The sequence below is a fragment of the Sciurus carolinensis genome, chromosome 10 (assembly GCF_902686445.1).
Source record: "Sciurus carolinensis chromosome 10, mSciCar1.2, whole genome shotgun sequence".
In the NCBI taxonomy this organism is placed as follows: Eukaryota; Metazoa; Chordata; class Mammalia; order Rodentia; family Sciuridae; genus Sciurus; species Sciurus carolinensis.
The window spans coordinates 100,462,391-100,477,471 of record NC_062222.1 but is presented as its reverse complement, the minus strand read 5'-3'; the positions used below and the strand labels follow the sequence as shown (position 1 = coordinate 100,477,471).

Sequence of the window (15,081 nt, the reverse complement as noted above, 5' to 3'; positions counted from 1 at the left end):
TTGATCTTTACCCCTAATATCTATGCCTTAAGGATGTGAAATCTGTTTTAGATTTCAAGGTCTATTACTTGCCCTGAGCACTGAACAGATGAACCATAAATCCAATTTGTGTTAACCTTTGTGAATTTATCTTTTAATGCTATTTTTGTCCTTTCCCCCCCTGAATTCATGTCTTCTTAACTTCTTATGTTGGTGAAACTAAAGAAAGGTAATTCATTTTGGTTTCATTTTTTTTTCCTTTTTGTATATATTTTTTGGGTGACATAATTGTGGGTGGTATTAGTAGAGACTGGATAGGACAAGGATAATTGCTGACTTATAACGTGATTTGTGAAATGAATCATTATACTTTTTTTACCTTTTGTGAAGTGAAACTTCACATATACAATCTGGTTGTAAAACACTCCTGTATTTTTTCCAGTGTGTTGAGATTACTTGCAGTCATTATAAACATCAGTTGGTGGTATATAAATATAGCAATGCTCTCATAGGCTGTAGAGATGTTATCAGGCCACATGCCTCAGTCATAAGGAAATTTCTGACTTTGGACCTGAATTGAAACTAGGGAAAGTAGGTACTATTTTAGATGGCCATTTGGTGTGTAGAATGCTGTAAGCAAATATAGTGGTAATCAATAACTTTTATTTATTGTGTTCCAGGCATTGTGGTAGGTGCCTGACACATGTAGGCATTGTGATAGGTATCTTATTACATATTTTCATCCTTTCAGAAACACTGTGAAGGATTATTTCATAGTCTTATCTTACAGATAAGGAAAGTGAAATAAGTGTTAGAACTGAGATTCGAGCCAGGTGTTAAAACTTCACAGTGAGGTTGTAAAGCAAAGTGGTATTTTTGGCAGGAACAGAGTGAGTGTGTGTATGCACCCTTGGACTCTGTTGGGAATAGAGGGCACTGGATAGAATGTGGAGTTAGAAAAGAAGGGTTTTGTGGGATGGTATAGTGAAAGAAGTTGGGTAGGGCCCAGCTCATGAAGTCCTGAAATTCCAGATTGAGGATAATTTGTGTTTCTTTTCTATTTCTTTCATAGTCACATAAAGGAAGGAGAAAGACTTAACTTGAATTCTTCCCTTAGATTCTCTGATGTGAATTTTAACATTGAATAAACAGCAAGATGGTGAAATGACAAAATGTAGCGAGGGGGTCAGGAGGACTTCACTGCATGTATGACCTTTGGCATGCCCCATTCTCTCTTCCCAGCTGTTGTGGCCTCAGTGAAAAGATAATCTACAGCCTCAAACTTTATGTGTTAGTTTTTTGTTTTGGGGGACCCGGAGTGTTCAACATTCCAAGGTGGTAATGGAATGTATCATTTGTCTTCTTCCTGTTTTTAAATTCAGAGAGAACAAAAAGGGGTTTGTGGTGATGTGGTAGATGAGGAAGCTGCAAAAATTGGACATTCTGGCTCCTTGTAACTGTTTAGAGGTCAGGAGAAGGCTGTCACTTTTGGTTTTGGAGACCACCATCAGTGTTCATTAAATGTAATCATAAGTAAATAAGTGTGCACACACACACTTGCATACCCCAAATGTTTTTCTGAACTTTTTTTGTGCCTTTATAACCAATAAAGATGAAAGTTCTAGATTCTGTGCCACTTAATGCCATAATTTTAAGCATGGCTAGATTATCGAGATGCCAAACAAATGTGTCCATATTTGAGACCTGTTTAGAGCCTGAGGCCCTCCTCTGGCTGCCTCTCTGCCCATAATTGGTTCTTTGGACCATTCTAGCTGGCTGTGACTGGGCCTGAGCAGTACACATGTGTATGCACAAGCATAGTTTGCTGCTTCTGCTGCTCCCTTGTAGATGTCAGGGGCTTACTGTTCCAGATCCCCTTGCCCTGCACCCTGCCAGAACCAGATTCCTAGCAAGTCTTAGAAATTAACTAGTGGCAGGGAGGCCAACTTGCTTTTTAGATTTGAAGGATTTGAAGTAGCAGCCCAGAAGGTCCAGTCCCAGCAGACAACTTAAAATGTGGTATAATCTGATCTTTGGGTCTGCCCTTTGCATCTCATGCATGTTCAAAAAAAAAAAAAAAAAAATTCCAATGAAGGGTGGCTTCCTTTTTCTTTTCTTTTTTGTTAGATTGGCATTGGTTGGATATTTATAGTATCTTTTCAAAGTCACTCTGATTTTTACCTTTGTTGTTGGAAAAGGAACTAATGTAAATCTTAATGTTTTATGAATATACTTCCATTGATACTTTTTCAAGTAGGAAATTATTCATAAACTTTCAATTTGTATTTTTATTCCTAATATTCATGCAAGCATAGTTTACAAAAATATTTGAAATGAGAAATTAATAAGACTAACTATATAGTTTTATGTTGTGCAGGATTCTAGGATGGAGCAACTTCATCAGTCTTGTGCATGCCTTAGTGTGTGATTCTGAAATGAATGGGGGTGAAGCATGGTTGTATTCTTTGATCTAGACCTGTTTCCTTAGTAGTATGATTTCTACTTCTGTGGTACACTTTAACATTGCAGTGCCTGCAACTGTTCCCATAGACCCATCATTGGGCTCTGGCCTGCAGGACAATTTTTTGATTTATCTGTTTGTCAAATGGGAGGGGTTTTGCTCCTCTGCTGTATAATCAACCACAAAATAAATATATTGTAAGAAATACTGGACATTGGAGTGCTTTTCTATCATTTTCTGGGAAGGAGAAAGTGAACACATTTTGAGATCTGTCTTCTATTTGTGTGACTTGTTTAATTTGCTAACATTATTTATATCTTTCTATTAAATTCAAGTTCACTGCTGACAGGATTTTACAGTTACTGCAGTATTTTCATTTTACCTTAGAATTCACATGAAAATTTCATGAACTTGAACATTCGGTTGGGAATTTAATATTATTGTCAGACTTTATTTCTAGAAGACAGGTCAGTAGTTGCATGTCATTTTTTGTATGTAAGTATAAATTAATTGAGATATCAACATTTGTTTATTTTTACTTTTAAACCATCTCTGCAGTTTGGGAAATAAATGACACTGAATTTTTTCCTTTTTCTTTCAAAGACTTTCAGCTGAACTCTCATCTCTCAACACTGGCAAATATTCATAAGATCTACCACACCCTTAATAAGCTAGTAAGTCAGTCTTTTAAAGATAAAACTATTGTTTAGTCATTTTGTACAAGTGTATTTGATAAAAATATTTAAATTGTGGATAAGATACCAATTTTTTATAATACTTGCTGTATGCAGTGTGATTTCTTGATAATAATAAACATATTTCTTGCAGAATCTAACAGAAGACGTTGGCCAAGACGATCACCAAACAGGTATCTGTAAATGCTACCGCTACTTCAATTTTTTTCTTTTTTTCTGTACCAGAAATTGAACCCAGGGGCGCTCTACCACTGAGCTACATCCCTATCCCTTTTTATTTTTTCATTTGAGACAAGGTCTCTCTTAAGTTGCGCAGGCCGTTCTCACACCTGGATCCTCCTGCCTTAGCTTTTCAAGTAACTGACTACTTAATTTTAAATACCCTTACTAATAAAAATTATGAAAGAGAAATACTAACCATTAATGCTCTATGTTGTTCTAACACTGCATTAACAAGTTACTTGGTTGAGGAGGTCTTTAAGGGTGTAGTTAAGGCAGCCATATTACAGCTCCTTCTAGGAGAAAGTCTATTCTGGGACATGCTGGTTTATGGCAAAGCACTTTAATTCCCTTAAAGGGGCTGAAAATTCTCTAGGTTTTAAGATATCATTTGGTTTTCAGATACCATTTTTTTCTCAACCAAAGTATTTTAGTTTATACTAAAAAGGTGCTACAGTAATTCTGTTTGAGAGGTATTCCATAAATGTTAAATTGAACCAAAAATGATTTGATTTGAAAGGTAGGGGTGTGTGTGTGTGTGTGTGTGTGTGTGTGTGTGTGTGTGTGTTTTGTATAGGTAATGATTTATGAGTGAGAAAACTGAAGCTAGATTATTGCAATTACTCTGTAGCCCTGTGTTCCTCAAAGTATAGCTAGCATAATCCCCTGAGGAGGGCTTATTCAGAACAGGTTGTCAGGCTCCACCCCCAGAGTTTCTGATTCTGTATATTTGGGATGGGCGGGACCCCAGAGTGTGCTTTTCTAACAAGCTTTCAGGTGATATTGATGCTCCTGGTCTGGAGACCATACTTTGAGACCATTTCTCTGAACTGTTAGGAGAAACTGGCATTTGATTTATAGTTACTAAACTTCCAGTGAAAATTACTAAAATCTATTTTAAAATTAGAAAGTTACTACATAATATATGAATCCCTGCTTGTCCTAATCTGTTTGGACTACTGTAACAAAAGTACTTTGGGCGGGGTAATTTATGAACAACAGAAATTGATGACTCATCGTTCTATATGTTGGGGAGTCCAAGACGAAGGCACCAGCAAATTGTGTCTGATGAGGTCCCGTTCCTCAGTGATAGCATCTTCTTGCTGCATCCCCACATAGTGGGAGGGGAGGCAACCCCTTGGGCTTCTTTAATAAGGGCACTAATCCCAGTCGAGAGGACTGAGTCCTCCCAAAGGCCCCCATTCTTCATACCAACACTTTGGAGATTAGATTCCAAGAGTGAATTTTGGAGGGGCACACACATTCAGGTTATAGCAATGCTTGTTGGTGAATTTTGAATAGCACAAGAGTAAATGGGGGTGAAGAATGATGGTCCTCCTTCATATCTCCCAGTCCCACCATTTTCTTCCAGTGCAGTATTTAATGTTGGTTCTTTCAGATGTTTTTATGCATTCATATGTGTTTGTATATGCTTGTTTTTTTCATTTAGCATCCATGATTTACTATATAGATTATATTGTATCTTTATTTATTTAATGGTGTACCTTGGAGATTTAGGACTCCCACCTCTTAAATTGGTTCAGAATCAATTGGAAATTAAGCAGAGGGAAGAGATTAAAGTAACAGTTTTGTTGGAAAACTTGCTGAGGTGTGCAGCAAGACTAATCAGTCTTTTTCAGTATTTCTCCTGAGGCAAAGCCACAACTAGGTTAAGTATAGGCTGGTCTATGGGCTGCCCTCTCACATCACCCACTGTGATGGTGGAAGGCTTCATATGTCTGCCAGCAAGTAAATCAAAAAGTTGCTCAGAGGGGTGGGGCTTTCTGCTCAGTTTCCTCTCTCTGGATCACTAATTAGACCAAATACTCCTGCTTTCAGGGAGGAAAGAAACAAGGGGGCAGAAACTGCAGGAATATTCTAGGGCACTGAGTGTCTTTATGGCAGCACATTTATAAAATCTTATTTCACTTTAAATGGCTACATAATTTTCTAGTTCATGGATATATCATGTTTTTTCTAGTCTTCATAATACACACTTGTATATTTAACTTTTAGCTATTTTCAGTAATGTTGGAATAAAATTTTCAGGGCCAGTTTTAATAGCTAAGGGAAGAAAACCACTTTGTTTCTCATTCTGAAATAATGTTTGTGGAATGAGGATTTTTTTCATCTTAAGAGTAAGTGTAGTTTTTATTTTTAAAACTGAATTTTTGCATTTGTAAAGCCCTAATGTTATTTTTCTTTAAGATATGGTAATAAATCCTCTTAAATTCTGAATTCTATACATTATATAGTTAATTTTGAAGGTTTGATTTAAGTGAGTAATTATAGTAATTTCAAATTCAAATATTTAACCTGAAATGTGACAATTTAATAACTGTAAGTTATATTTAAGGAAGAGGAAAGAGGAAAATGCATTTGGCCTCATGCCCCTCTTTTGCTCTTGGGAACAGCAGCTGTGTCTGATGGTTGGTGTGTGACTACTAGTACAGTATCTGATGACTTGTAAATGCCTGGCATTTTCCTCTCTGGTTATATGTAGAATCACTTGTGATTCTCATACCCAACAAAGCGGACTCAAAACATTACAGTATAAAACTATAATGTTTGAAATCTGAGGAGGTTTAGTCACTCAGATGCTTCTTTGACTGTCTTGGCCCATCAGGAGTCTGAGCTGCATCTATAAAGATTGCATGTGGAAAAGCCAAACCCAAGTCATAAATGGCTGTCTTCTCTAACACTTTTCTTTGGTGTTGTTAATCTTCCTCCCAAGGGGGAGAGAGAATTAGCAGTTAATCTTAGAGAAGCAACCCAAAATAGAGGGAATGAATAAAAAAATAAAAGCAAAACAGAACAAAAACAGGAAGTTGATGCTAGGTGTCAGAAGTCAGTAGTATTTAGAAAGAAAGGGAAAGGAAATTTTTTAACATAGAAGGATAAAAAATTGTGCATTTAGAAACTAATAGTTTCACTCAAGCAAGCAAGTAGTGCAGTGATCTGTTCAAAAATGAAATAAGATATTAGCTACTGGAAAGATGTCTTAAATGCAATCTATTTATCAACTGAAATTATTAAATGTTTATGCCATTGTTCAGTGAGGAGTGAGGTGAACTAGCTATGTAAAAATAACTGAAGCGGCAGAGTGAGCCATGTAAAATGTCATTAAGTGAACCAAGACTGTGATGCAACAAGCTCACTAAAATGAAGTTAGGCAGTGAGATTTTTTTTATTTGTTGTTTTTAGATATACATGACAGTAGGATGTATTTTGACATATTATACATACATGGAGTGCAACCCAATCTAATTAGGATCCCATTCTTGTGGGTGTACATGATGTGGAGTTTCACTGATCAGGTATTCATTTATGAGCAAAGGAAAGTTACGTCTAATTTATTCTACGGTCTTTCATGTTCCCATCCCCCTGCCTGCCTTCATTCCCATTTGGCAGTGAGATTTTTGTATTGGAACATGCATTTGTTCTAAGTTTGAAAAAGTCAGAAATACTCTTTAATTTGCTAGACCACTTGTTTGGGAATGATTGAAAATTGGACACTTGTTTTGGGCATGATTGCAAATTGGACACTTGAGCTGCAATGTCATATGAGAAATGAATTCTGACAGGGACTCACTTTACTGAGGCCCATAAGGCAAGACCGATAAATATATAAAATCAGTGAAACACCTACCAAGGCATCATTTTTTAAGAATAACATGCTTAATTAAACTATAATCAAAAGAGTAAGCCGACTAGACATTAAAGGGCCTTTGGTCTGATCCAGGTGAATACTAGATTAGACTTGTTGAAAAGTGTTGACACTTTGTTGTTTAATTTGTGAAGAAGAAGACTATATATATTCATTGACTGATTTATCTGAAAATATGGTCACTTATAAGATATTTAATTTGTTCTTTTGAAATAGTGAACCAAAAAGAATGAACCTGAACTCCAATCATAACCTGGGGTTAAAAACTATACATTGTTGCATCCCTAAGGATCATACAAACACCACAGCATTAAGAAAGAACTTCTAGCAGTGAGAGGATTGATTTCAAATTCACTGCCCATCCAGTGTAGAAATGTTAGAAACACTTCTTAGACTCGCAAGGGTAAAACTCTTAAAAGTTGTGCTGGGGATATAGCTCAGTGGTAGAGTGCTTGCATGAGGCCCTGGGTTAGAGTTCTAGCATGGGGTTGTTGGGGGAGAGTGTTATAATTATCATTGATGTGTTAAAACATCAGTCTTGATATTTGGCCTCTACCTGTAATGTTAGGTGGTTTGTAGCTCATTTCTCTGAAGCAAATAAATACTCCAGGACATTTTGTGTACGTTTTTTACTTTCTAAATTTTTTTGTAGTTTAAAGATAAAGTTAATTGAAGTAGACGAAGTGATACAAATTGTCAATGAACTCTAAATTTAATATTACAAATAAATACAAATTTTTAGAACATAACCATTTAGAGTTAAGGTTTCTATTATAAAAAGACTTGCCACTGAGTTATTTCAAGGAGCAAATACTCCTTTAATATTTGTGTTTTAAAAAAATTCTACCTGCCAGGAAACTTAAAATTGTTTTGCTGACAAATGGTTAAAAAATCGGAAATGATGGCATATTATCTACTCATAGGTATTTTAAGTCTTTGTAAATATACTGATTTTTAAGCTGAATTTGATTTATGTGTGTCATCAGAATATTTATTTAACAGATATGTATTGAGAGTCTACTGAATGACTCAATAATATGTGTATGTTTTCATTGTAACAAGATACTGCGTTAGCTGCTCTGTATGCACAAGCGAACCAGCCAGCACCCACAAACCAAGATGTACTTTAGTATATGCACTTTAAAATTTCTAGTTTTTACCCTTGCTTTGTTAGGATCTGCCAATGAGGGAGGAGTGGGGACAGGGAGCAGGTCTGGAGGAAACAGCCTTAATTGTGCTTTCTGTGTATTTTATTGGTTTAGTTCATGTTGGCAAATTATTATTTTAAATAAACTTGTTTTCCATGGCATTAAAACATTGCTTTTTCTGTAGCCTGAAACTTCACTGTCATCCTGGGTTCTAGGTGGTTATGCCCAGAAGAACTGAGCTGTGTGTGGTCCTTGGGAACTTTCCTCCCAAGTGAGCTGATTGTGTCCCTCCTGTGAGGTGGCTATGAGCAGGGCTGCAAGTGAGAGAGTGCCTGGACTGTGGTGACATCAGGGAGGCAAAGGGGCATGGTTTCTTTGTGAAAAATGGCTCTGTAACACTCACTCACTCATGCTGATGCTTAAGAGTGGAAAGATGGAAAAGGAAGTCATGCTTCTTAACTAGGAGATAAATGTTTTGAATAAATAAAAGAGTAAATTGCCAAATTTGGAATGGCTTGAGTCTCAAATATTAATAAGTTTTACACAGACACAAGAAAGGGTGGTTTGTGAATCTTTTAATGGAAAACATTCATCAATAAGAAAAAGTTGAAAAGATGAATTAACTTATAAGGTTTGTTTACCAAAAACATGCTACTCTTAAAAGGTAGGAGTAAGTGAAAGCCAGATAATACCAGTTTTCATGAAGAAGCAGATGGTAGAAAAGCTGGTAGAAGTCTTCTTGAAGAATACTTCATTTTGGAATGGTGATTTCCTAGGACTGACGAGACCGTACCTTTTCTTCAGTATTCTGATTGTCACTGGGCCATATGCTCAGAAACAAACCATGACTGCTCTTGGTAGAAGATGGCTTTCCTTCACACATCCACATCCAGCAAGCCTTCCAGTGTTGGGCCTGCTCCTTCATTTCTGGGCAGTGCCACCAGCTTCACAACGAGGCAGGGCAGACTTTTTCTTTCTGTAAACCCTATCTTGAGGCATTAATAGACCAGGGTAAATCTGTTTCTTATATATGAAAACTGATAATCTGTGAAAACTTGGGTCACTGCAGTTCGTTGGACCTTTTGGTATTCTTTGGTGGTGTTTGTAAACAGTATGCTGTTTTACAGGGAAGATGGAGTATGTGGGGGGCAGCACTCTGTCTGGCTTTTTTCTTTTTTTCTGGTTTCTCCCCTGTTGTGGTGAGAGACAATTGGGTACTTTTTGTCTGAAGAACCCTCCACTTCCATTCTTGGAAGGATAAGTCTTGTTGGGTTCCTAGGAAAGGTGGCTGGAAGTCATTTTGTTTTGACCTGCGTGAAATCTGGACTGAGTGAGCAAGCTTCTTGAGCTCAGGTGCTGGTAATAACAGGCTCGGGCTATAGCCCATTTAGTCATCTCCTCAAAACAGAAAGTGTGTTTTTGCCTGATATGTCCCTGAAGCATATCATCAGAGGAACTTAGCACAGTGGTAGAAGCCTAAATGTGACCTGGGATTCAGGTTTAGCCCTGATCATTGCTTTTAGTAGCCTTGTAACTTCAGCTACTGACAACCCTCTCCTTGTTCAGAGTAGGTGTCCTTAGGAACTCTGCACACTTACCTGTCCACTTCCTTACCTCATGTCCCTCCCCGGCCGCCTTCTATCTGACTTGCACTCTCCAGGTTCGTCCGTGCTATTAAATGCAGTGTGTGCCTTCACTCCTTACCTGATGGACCTCTGTGCAGCATTTGAACACTCCCACCTTGAAACTTTCTCTTGAAGCCTACAGGACATCACAGAGGAGTGGAGAACCTGGGTTTTCTCCCTGCCCAGGTTGTCCCTTCTTTTCTTAGCCCTTTTTAGTGTCCACTTTGTTCTTACGTCTCTGCTTCTCAGTCTTCACTTTCCTGTCTGTTAGCCATCTTTTCATTGCTGTGACCAGAATAACTAACAAGTTTATTTGGGGACTCATTGTCTCAGAAATTCAGTCCATGTTCAGTCACCTGCATTACTTTGGGCCTGAGATGAAACAGAATACCATGACAGAAGGGTGTGGCAGAGGAGAGCTTCTCAGCTCATGGCAGCCAGGAAGCAGAAGGAATGAGAAGAGCTAGGGACAAGATAGAGTCCAATGTCACATCCCAGTGACCTACTTCCTTCAACCACACCCCACAATGCTTATAATTACCACCCAGTAGTTCATTCACATTATTAATCCATCAAATGTATTAATCCACTGATGAGGTTACAGCTCTCATAATTTAATTGTATCACCTCTGAACATTCCTGCATTGCCTAACACATGAATTTTTCAGGGAACATTAAAGATCCAAACCATAACTGTCCTTGAAGGAGTGGTAGCAGATAGTGGCTGAGAGCTGACTTTGTTGCCGGACTTCTTGGGTTCCCTTACACCTCTGCTGCAGGTACCTAAACAAGGTGCTTGCTTGGTACCTATGTATTTAACTAGATGGATATTTTTCTTCATGAATATCCTGAGAGATCACTGTCCTCTTCTTCAGATTGCAAACAAGGGACCCAGAGAGGTTAGCAGTCGCCACACAGTTAGCAAACAGCTGGCAACGGTTCGTTGAGTGCAGGTTGCCAAAACCTCAGCATTCACATGCTCTTTTGCTTTCACAGCTCCCTGAAAGTCCAGGTCCTTCAATAAGAGCTAAAGAAAGGAGGAGGAATGTGGGTCCCAGAATTCAGCACTTTTCACTTCACAGATCTGGAAAAGTCACTTGAGTGTTTCAACCTTGGTTTTTCCCATCTGTTCCATAGATAATTATCTTTGCCCTGCCTGTCATTCAGGGTTATTGTGGAAACCAAATGACATATCAGATGGCACTTATGCCAAAATGGGATATTTAATTGTAATTGTCTTGTAATTTATAATGGTTTAGGACAGTCTGAAGCAAGACTGCCTGAGTTTAAATCCCAGTTTTGCCACTTAGGCTCTCTGCATTTTCTTCCGAGTGAGGCAACTGTGGTCCTTTCTTCAGCGACTTGTTATGAACTTACCTGAGTTAGTATCTGCAAAGGTTAAGAAGAGGGCAGACTCCCAGGAAGTGCTCACTAAGTGTTCTTTGCACTTCTTACTGTCTATTATTAAATTTTAATGCCTTTTACTAAATGAAAGCCTTGCTTCCTGACTGTAAGCCCTGATTCAGAGTGGCAGAGTTTTCTTCAAGTGGCAGAAACAAGAAAAATTATCGTGCAAATTTTGTTCAGGGTCACATCAGATTCTGTGCTCGTGCCCCTCCATCCAAATCTTGTGTTCCTCTCTCCCAACCCCCAATCATATAGCCCTTGAAGCTTCTGGGTGTTAGAATTGATGTGCTGGTGTGTATTTCAGAGTCAAGGTTACTGACTGAGCTGGCCTTGCCTTATGAAATACATAAATGCAATAGCTGTACAATTTCTCTTGAAGGAACATTGGCATGTAAGAGAAGCCAAACATTTAGGTAATTTCCATTAGTATTTCCATTAGTAAAATTGAGCTCATTTCTATTTCTGATATGATTCGGGTGGTGGGAAGTATTCACTTGTTTGTGTCATTGCTAGGTTTTTTCCTTGACTAACATTTTCTCAAAGAGGAACTACAAACCATTTTCTCTCTATAGTATTTACTGATAACATCTGAACACTTCACAATACAAGCCATGGCTGTTTTTAAATTTAGCAGTCATACAGTTTAGAGGAGTTACCTTGTAACATGCCTTAATTTTATATTCTGAATTTCTTTATAGGAAGCCTGCGGTCTTGCAGTTCTTCAGACTGCTTTAGTAAAGTGATGCCCCCAAGGAAAAAGAGAAGACCTGCCTCTGGAGATGACTTATCTGCCAAGAAAAGTAGACATGATAGGTATGGTACAGAGAGCATACGTTCAAATTAATGACATGCATGTTGAAAATACTGATTGGGTCTTCTTAGTGTGTAGATACCTACCACCTGGAACATTGTTTTGGTTCTGCCAGGTTATCATTCAAAGTGAAATTATTAAATGATTATTTTATGTCTGGTTTTATAAAACAAAACCAAAATAATTTGAGTTTTTAGAGATTAAAGTTTTCTCACTTTGTGGATTCACTTAAACTGGAGGAGCAGAAGTTTCTTTCCTTTGAAAGCCTTACCGGTGGTGTCTGGTGACGACCACAGAAGTGTCGTCTGTTCTTTCAGAGGGCCTCACTCTCTGACTACAGCCACAGGGCTGGAGCAGCACGCCTGTACTGCGTGTTCTACACCTACTCAGAACATTAGCCACACAGAGGTTCCTTCTCAGATGGGTGAGGATTTGACAACTGAAAAACAAGACTGTTCAAACCACTTCCCTTTTAGACAAGCAAACTGTTAATTTTGGTGACTCCAAAGGCCTGTTAAATGTTTATCTTTATTGTTTCACCTTGATTTTAATAAGCAGTTTTTTTTCTTTTTCTTTTTGAGATGGGGGTGTCTGACTATGTTGTCCAGAGTAGTCTTCAGTGCCTGAGCTTAGCGATCCTCTTGCCTTCGTCTGCTGAGTAGCTAGAGCCACTAGCACATGCCACCAAACCCTTCTCTCTCTCTCTCTTTTTTTAAACAGTGAAAAGCATCATCTTTTCTGTCTTTTCTCATCTTTCCCCAATCTGGCTCCATGGGTCACTTCATTCAGTCTAGAATTTTCACATCTATAAATTGAGGGGAGTTAGATGAGATTTTTCTGTTTGTTTCTTACTGTGATACATTTGCTACAACTCAGTTGGAGGAATACAGAGATGGACTGTGAAAATAATGTCACTGTTCATATTTCAAATGAATAGAAAATATTATCTAAAAGAAGATAATAATTTGAAGATAATCACTAGCAATTTCTCTCTCTCTTTTTTTTTTTTTTTTGGCGGTACTGGGATTGAAACCGGGTATACTCTATACTCTACCACTGAGCAATAGCCCCAGCCCTTTTAAAATTTTTTTAAAATTTGAGGAATGGTCTCACTAAGTTGCCCAGGCTGGCCCCCAGCATGGGATTCTTCTGTCTCAGCATCTCAAGTTGCTGGGATGACTCACAATCTTTTTTTTTTTTTTTGTGGTACTGGGGATCGAACTCAGGGCCTTGTGCTTGCGAGGCAAGCACTCCACCAGCTGAGCTATCTCCCCAGCCCTACTCACAATCTTTTGACCAGTATTTTTCAGTTTTATTAAGCCAGGTTACTTGATATCTTCTTGGCAATATGAATGTTATTATCAGGGAATTGTTTGAGTCTAATAATCACTTAGCATTTTGTGTCTGTAGAACACTTATTACTTATTATTTTTGCACCACAATCTAATATAATTTAATATGGTAAAATCAGATTAAAAACTGGCAGGTGAGTTGTAGTTTGTGAATTTTATTTTTAGTCTTTTTCTTAAGCCAATTTACTTACATACTCTTAAGTTCAAACATTTGAAGTATACAAAAGTGATTTCTTCTTAGTCAAGTAAGTTGTGAACATCATTACTGTAGTCCAGCTTTAGAACATTCCCGTCATCCCAGAAACATCCCTGATGCCTAGTCACAGCCACTTCCGGTTCCACTCACTGCCCCAAGTAATGCTTGATCTACCTTCTATCCCTGAAGATATATGTGCCTTTTATGGACATTTTATGTAAATGGTATTTCGTGTCTCACTTCTTTTCATTTATTGTTTTTTAGGCTCATCTGTGTAATAATAGCAGATATCTGGATTCATTCATTCATTTGTCAAATGAATACTCCACTCACTGTATGATCTTGGTCCATTTTTATATAGAACAGTTTTAAGTAATTAAAAATAAAATATTATAGTGTCCTACAAAGGGTTCCAGGTTTGACTGCTTACAGGCTTTGAATTGTCTAGGCCCAGGATTAAAGCAGTTCTGTTTTAACCCTTGACCAGTATCTACCTTTATTTCCAGGTAGTGTGCCCATGTTTTGCAGAAAAATTATGGTTTGCAGTTTTTTGTTTGTTTGTTTTTTGGTACTGGGAATTGAACTTAGTGGCACTAGACCACTGAGTTACATATCTAGCCATTTTTATTTTTTATTTTGAGACATGGTCTCACTAAGTTGCTAAGATTGGCTTTGAACCTGCCACCCTCCTGCCTCAGCCTTCCAGATCCTGGGATTACAAGTCTATACCACTGCACATGGCCGTGGTTTACAGTTTTAAGTACTTAATATCTTTATAGCTGTCTTTTCTTTTTTAAAATTATGAAACCAGGAATCTCTCTTCAGTGGTCTATACAGATAATCTGATTGTCTAGGTCAGGAGTAAATGTTCACTAAAAAAAGAATTTTATCTTACTTGTATATTCTTACATAAATAAAAGCTATTTATAAATCTTTCTAACCATAACTATTTAGGTAATTGATATACAAATAGTAGATGAGAGTGTGTATACTCATACTTTTTATATGCAAGTCATGATTTTAAAGCCACTGCCTACTCTCCCCTCTCCATGTGGGGAAGCCCTGGGTCCTCCATCCCTGGTTAGGAAATAAGGAATTGCTGCCACATTGCAGGAGGCATTGACTGTGCTTCTAGATTCAGTTCTCTAGCTTAGACCTCATGGCCAGCGTGTGGAACGTGAGAGTGTAGGAGCCAGGGTTCCCTATGCTTCTCTCCTCTGAGGGTTTAAGACATACCAATCAAGGACTCATTCAAGACACTTTCTCTTGTCAACCTTATGCCTGAATTTTTTTTTTCCTGGAAGCTTGAACATGAATTGATGTTTCTTTGTACTTGTTCAGTGTTCTCTTGAGTTGTCTACTATTGACAGATCTTCCTTATATTGTGCTCTGTGCTCAGCCTGACATGTCTTGTAAGACATAGAAACCAAGAGAACTTAATGCAGAGACATGAGTGATTTTTAGGAGAGATCATTAATTGAAAAAAAAAAAAACGCTTTAGACATTTCTTGCCATGTCTAA

At 37.8% G+C, this 15,081-nt stretch overlaps 1 protein-coding gene across 5 annotated transcripts in view; it reads left to right on the top strand.

Moving 5' to 3' along the window:
* Positions 1–15,081, top strand: part of Dcun1d4 (defective in cullin neddylation 1 domain containing 4) — a 70,256-nt gene that overhangs the window by 19,307 nt on the left and 35,868 nt on the right. For 4 of the 5 annotated variants that reach the window (XM_047566940.1, XM_047566943.1, XM_047566944.1 and 1 more), the window contains 3 exons: positions 3,044–3,114; positions 3,269–3,308; positions 11,900–12,014. In XM_047566940.1, the coding sequence (XP_047422896.1) occupies positions 3,044–3,114; positions 3,269–3,308; positions 11,900–12,014 (226 nt within the window). The remainder of the gene's footprint in view (positions 1–3,043; positions 3,115–3,268; positions 3,309–11,899; positions 12,015–15,081) is intronic. The other variant, XM_047566942.1, reaches the window with a different exon arrangement.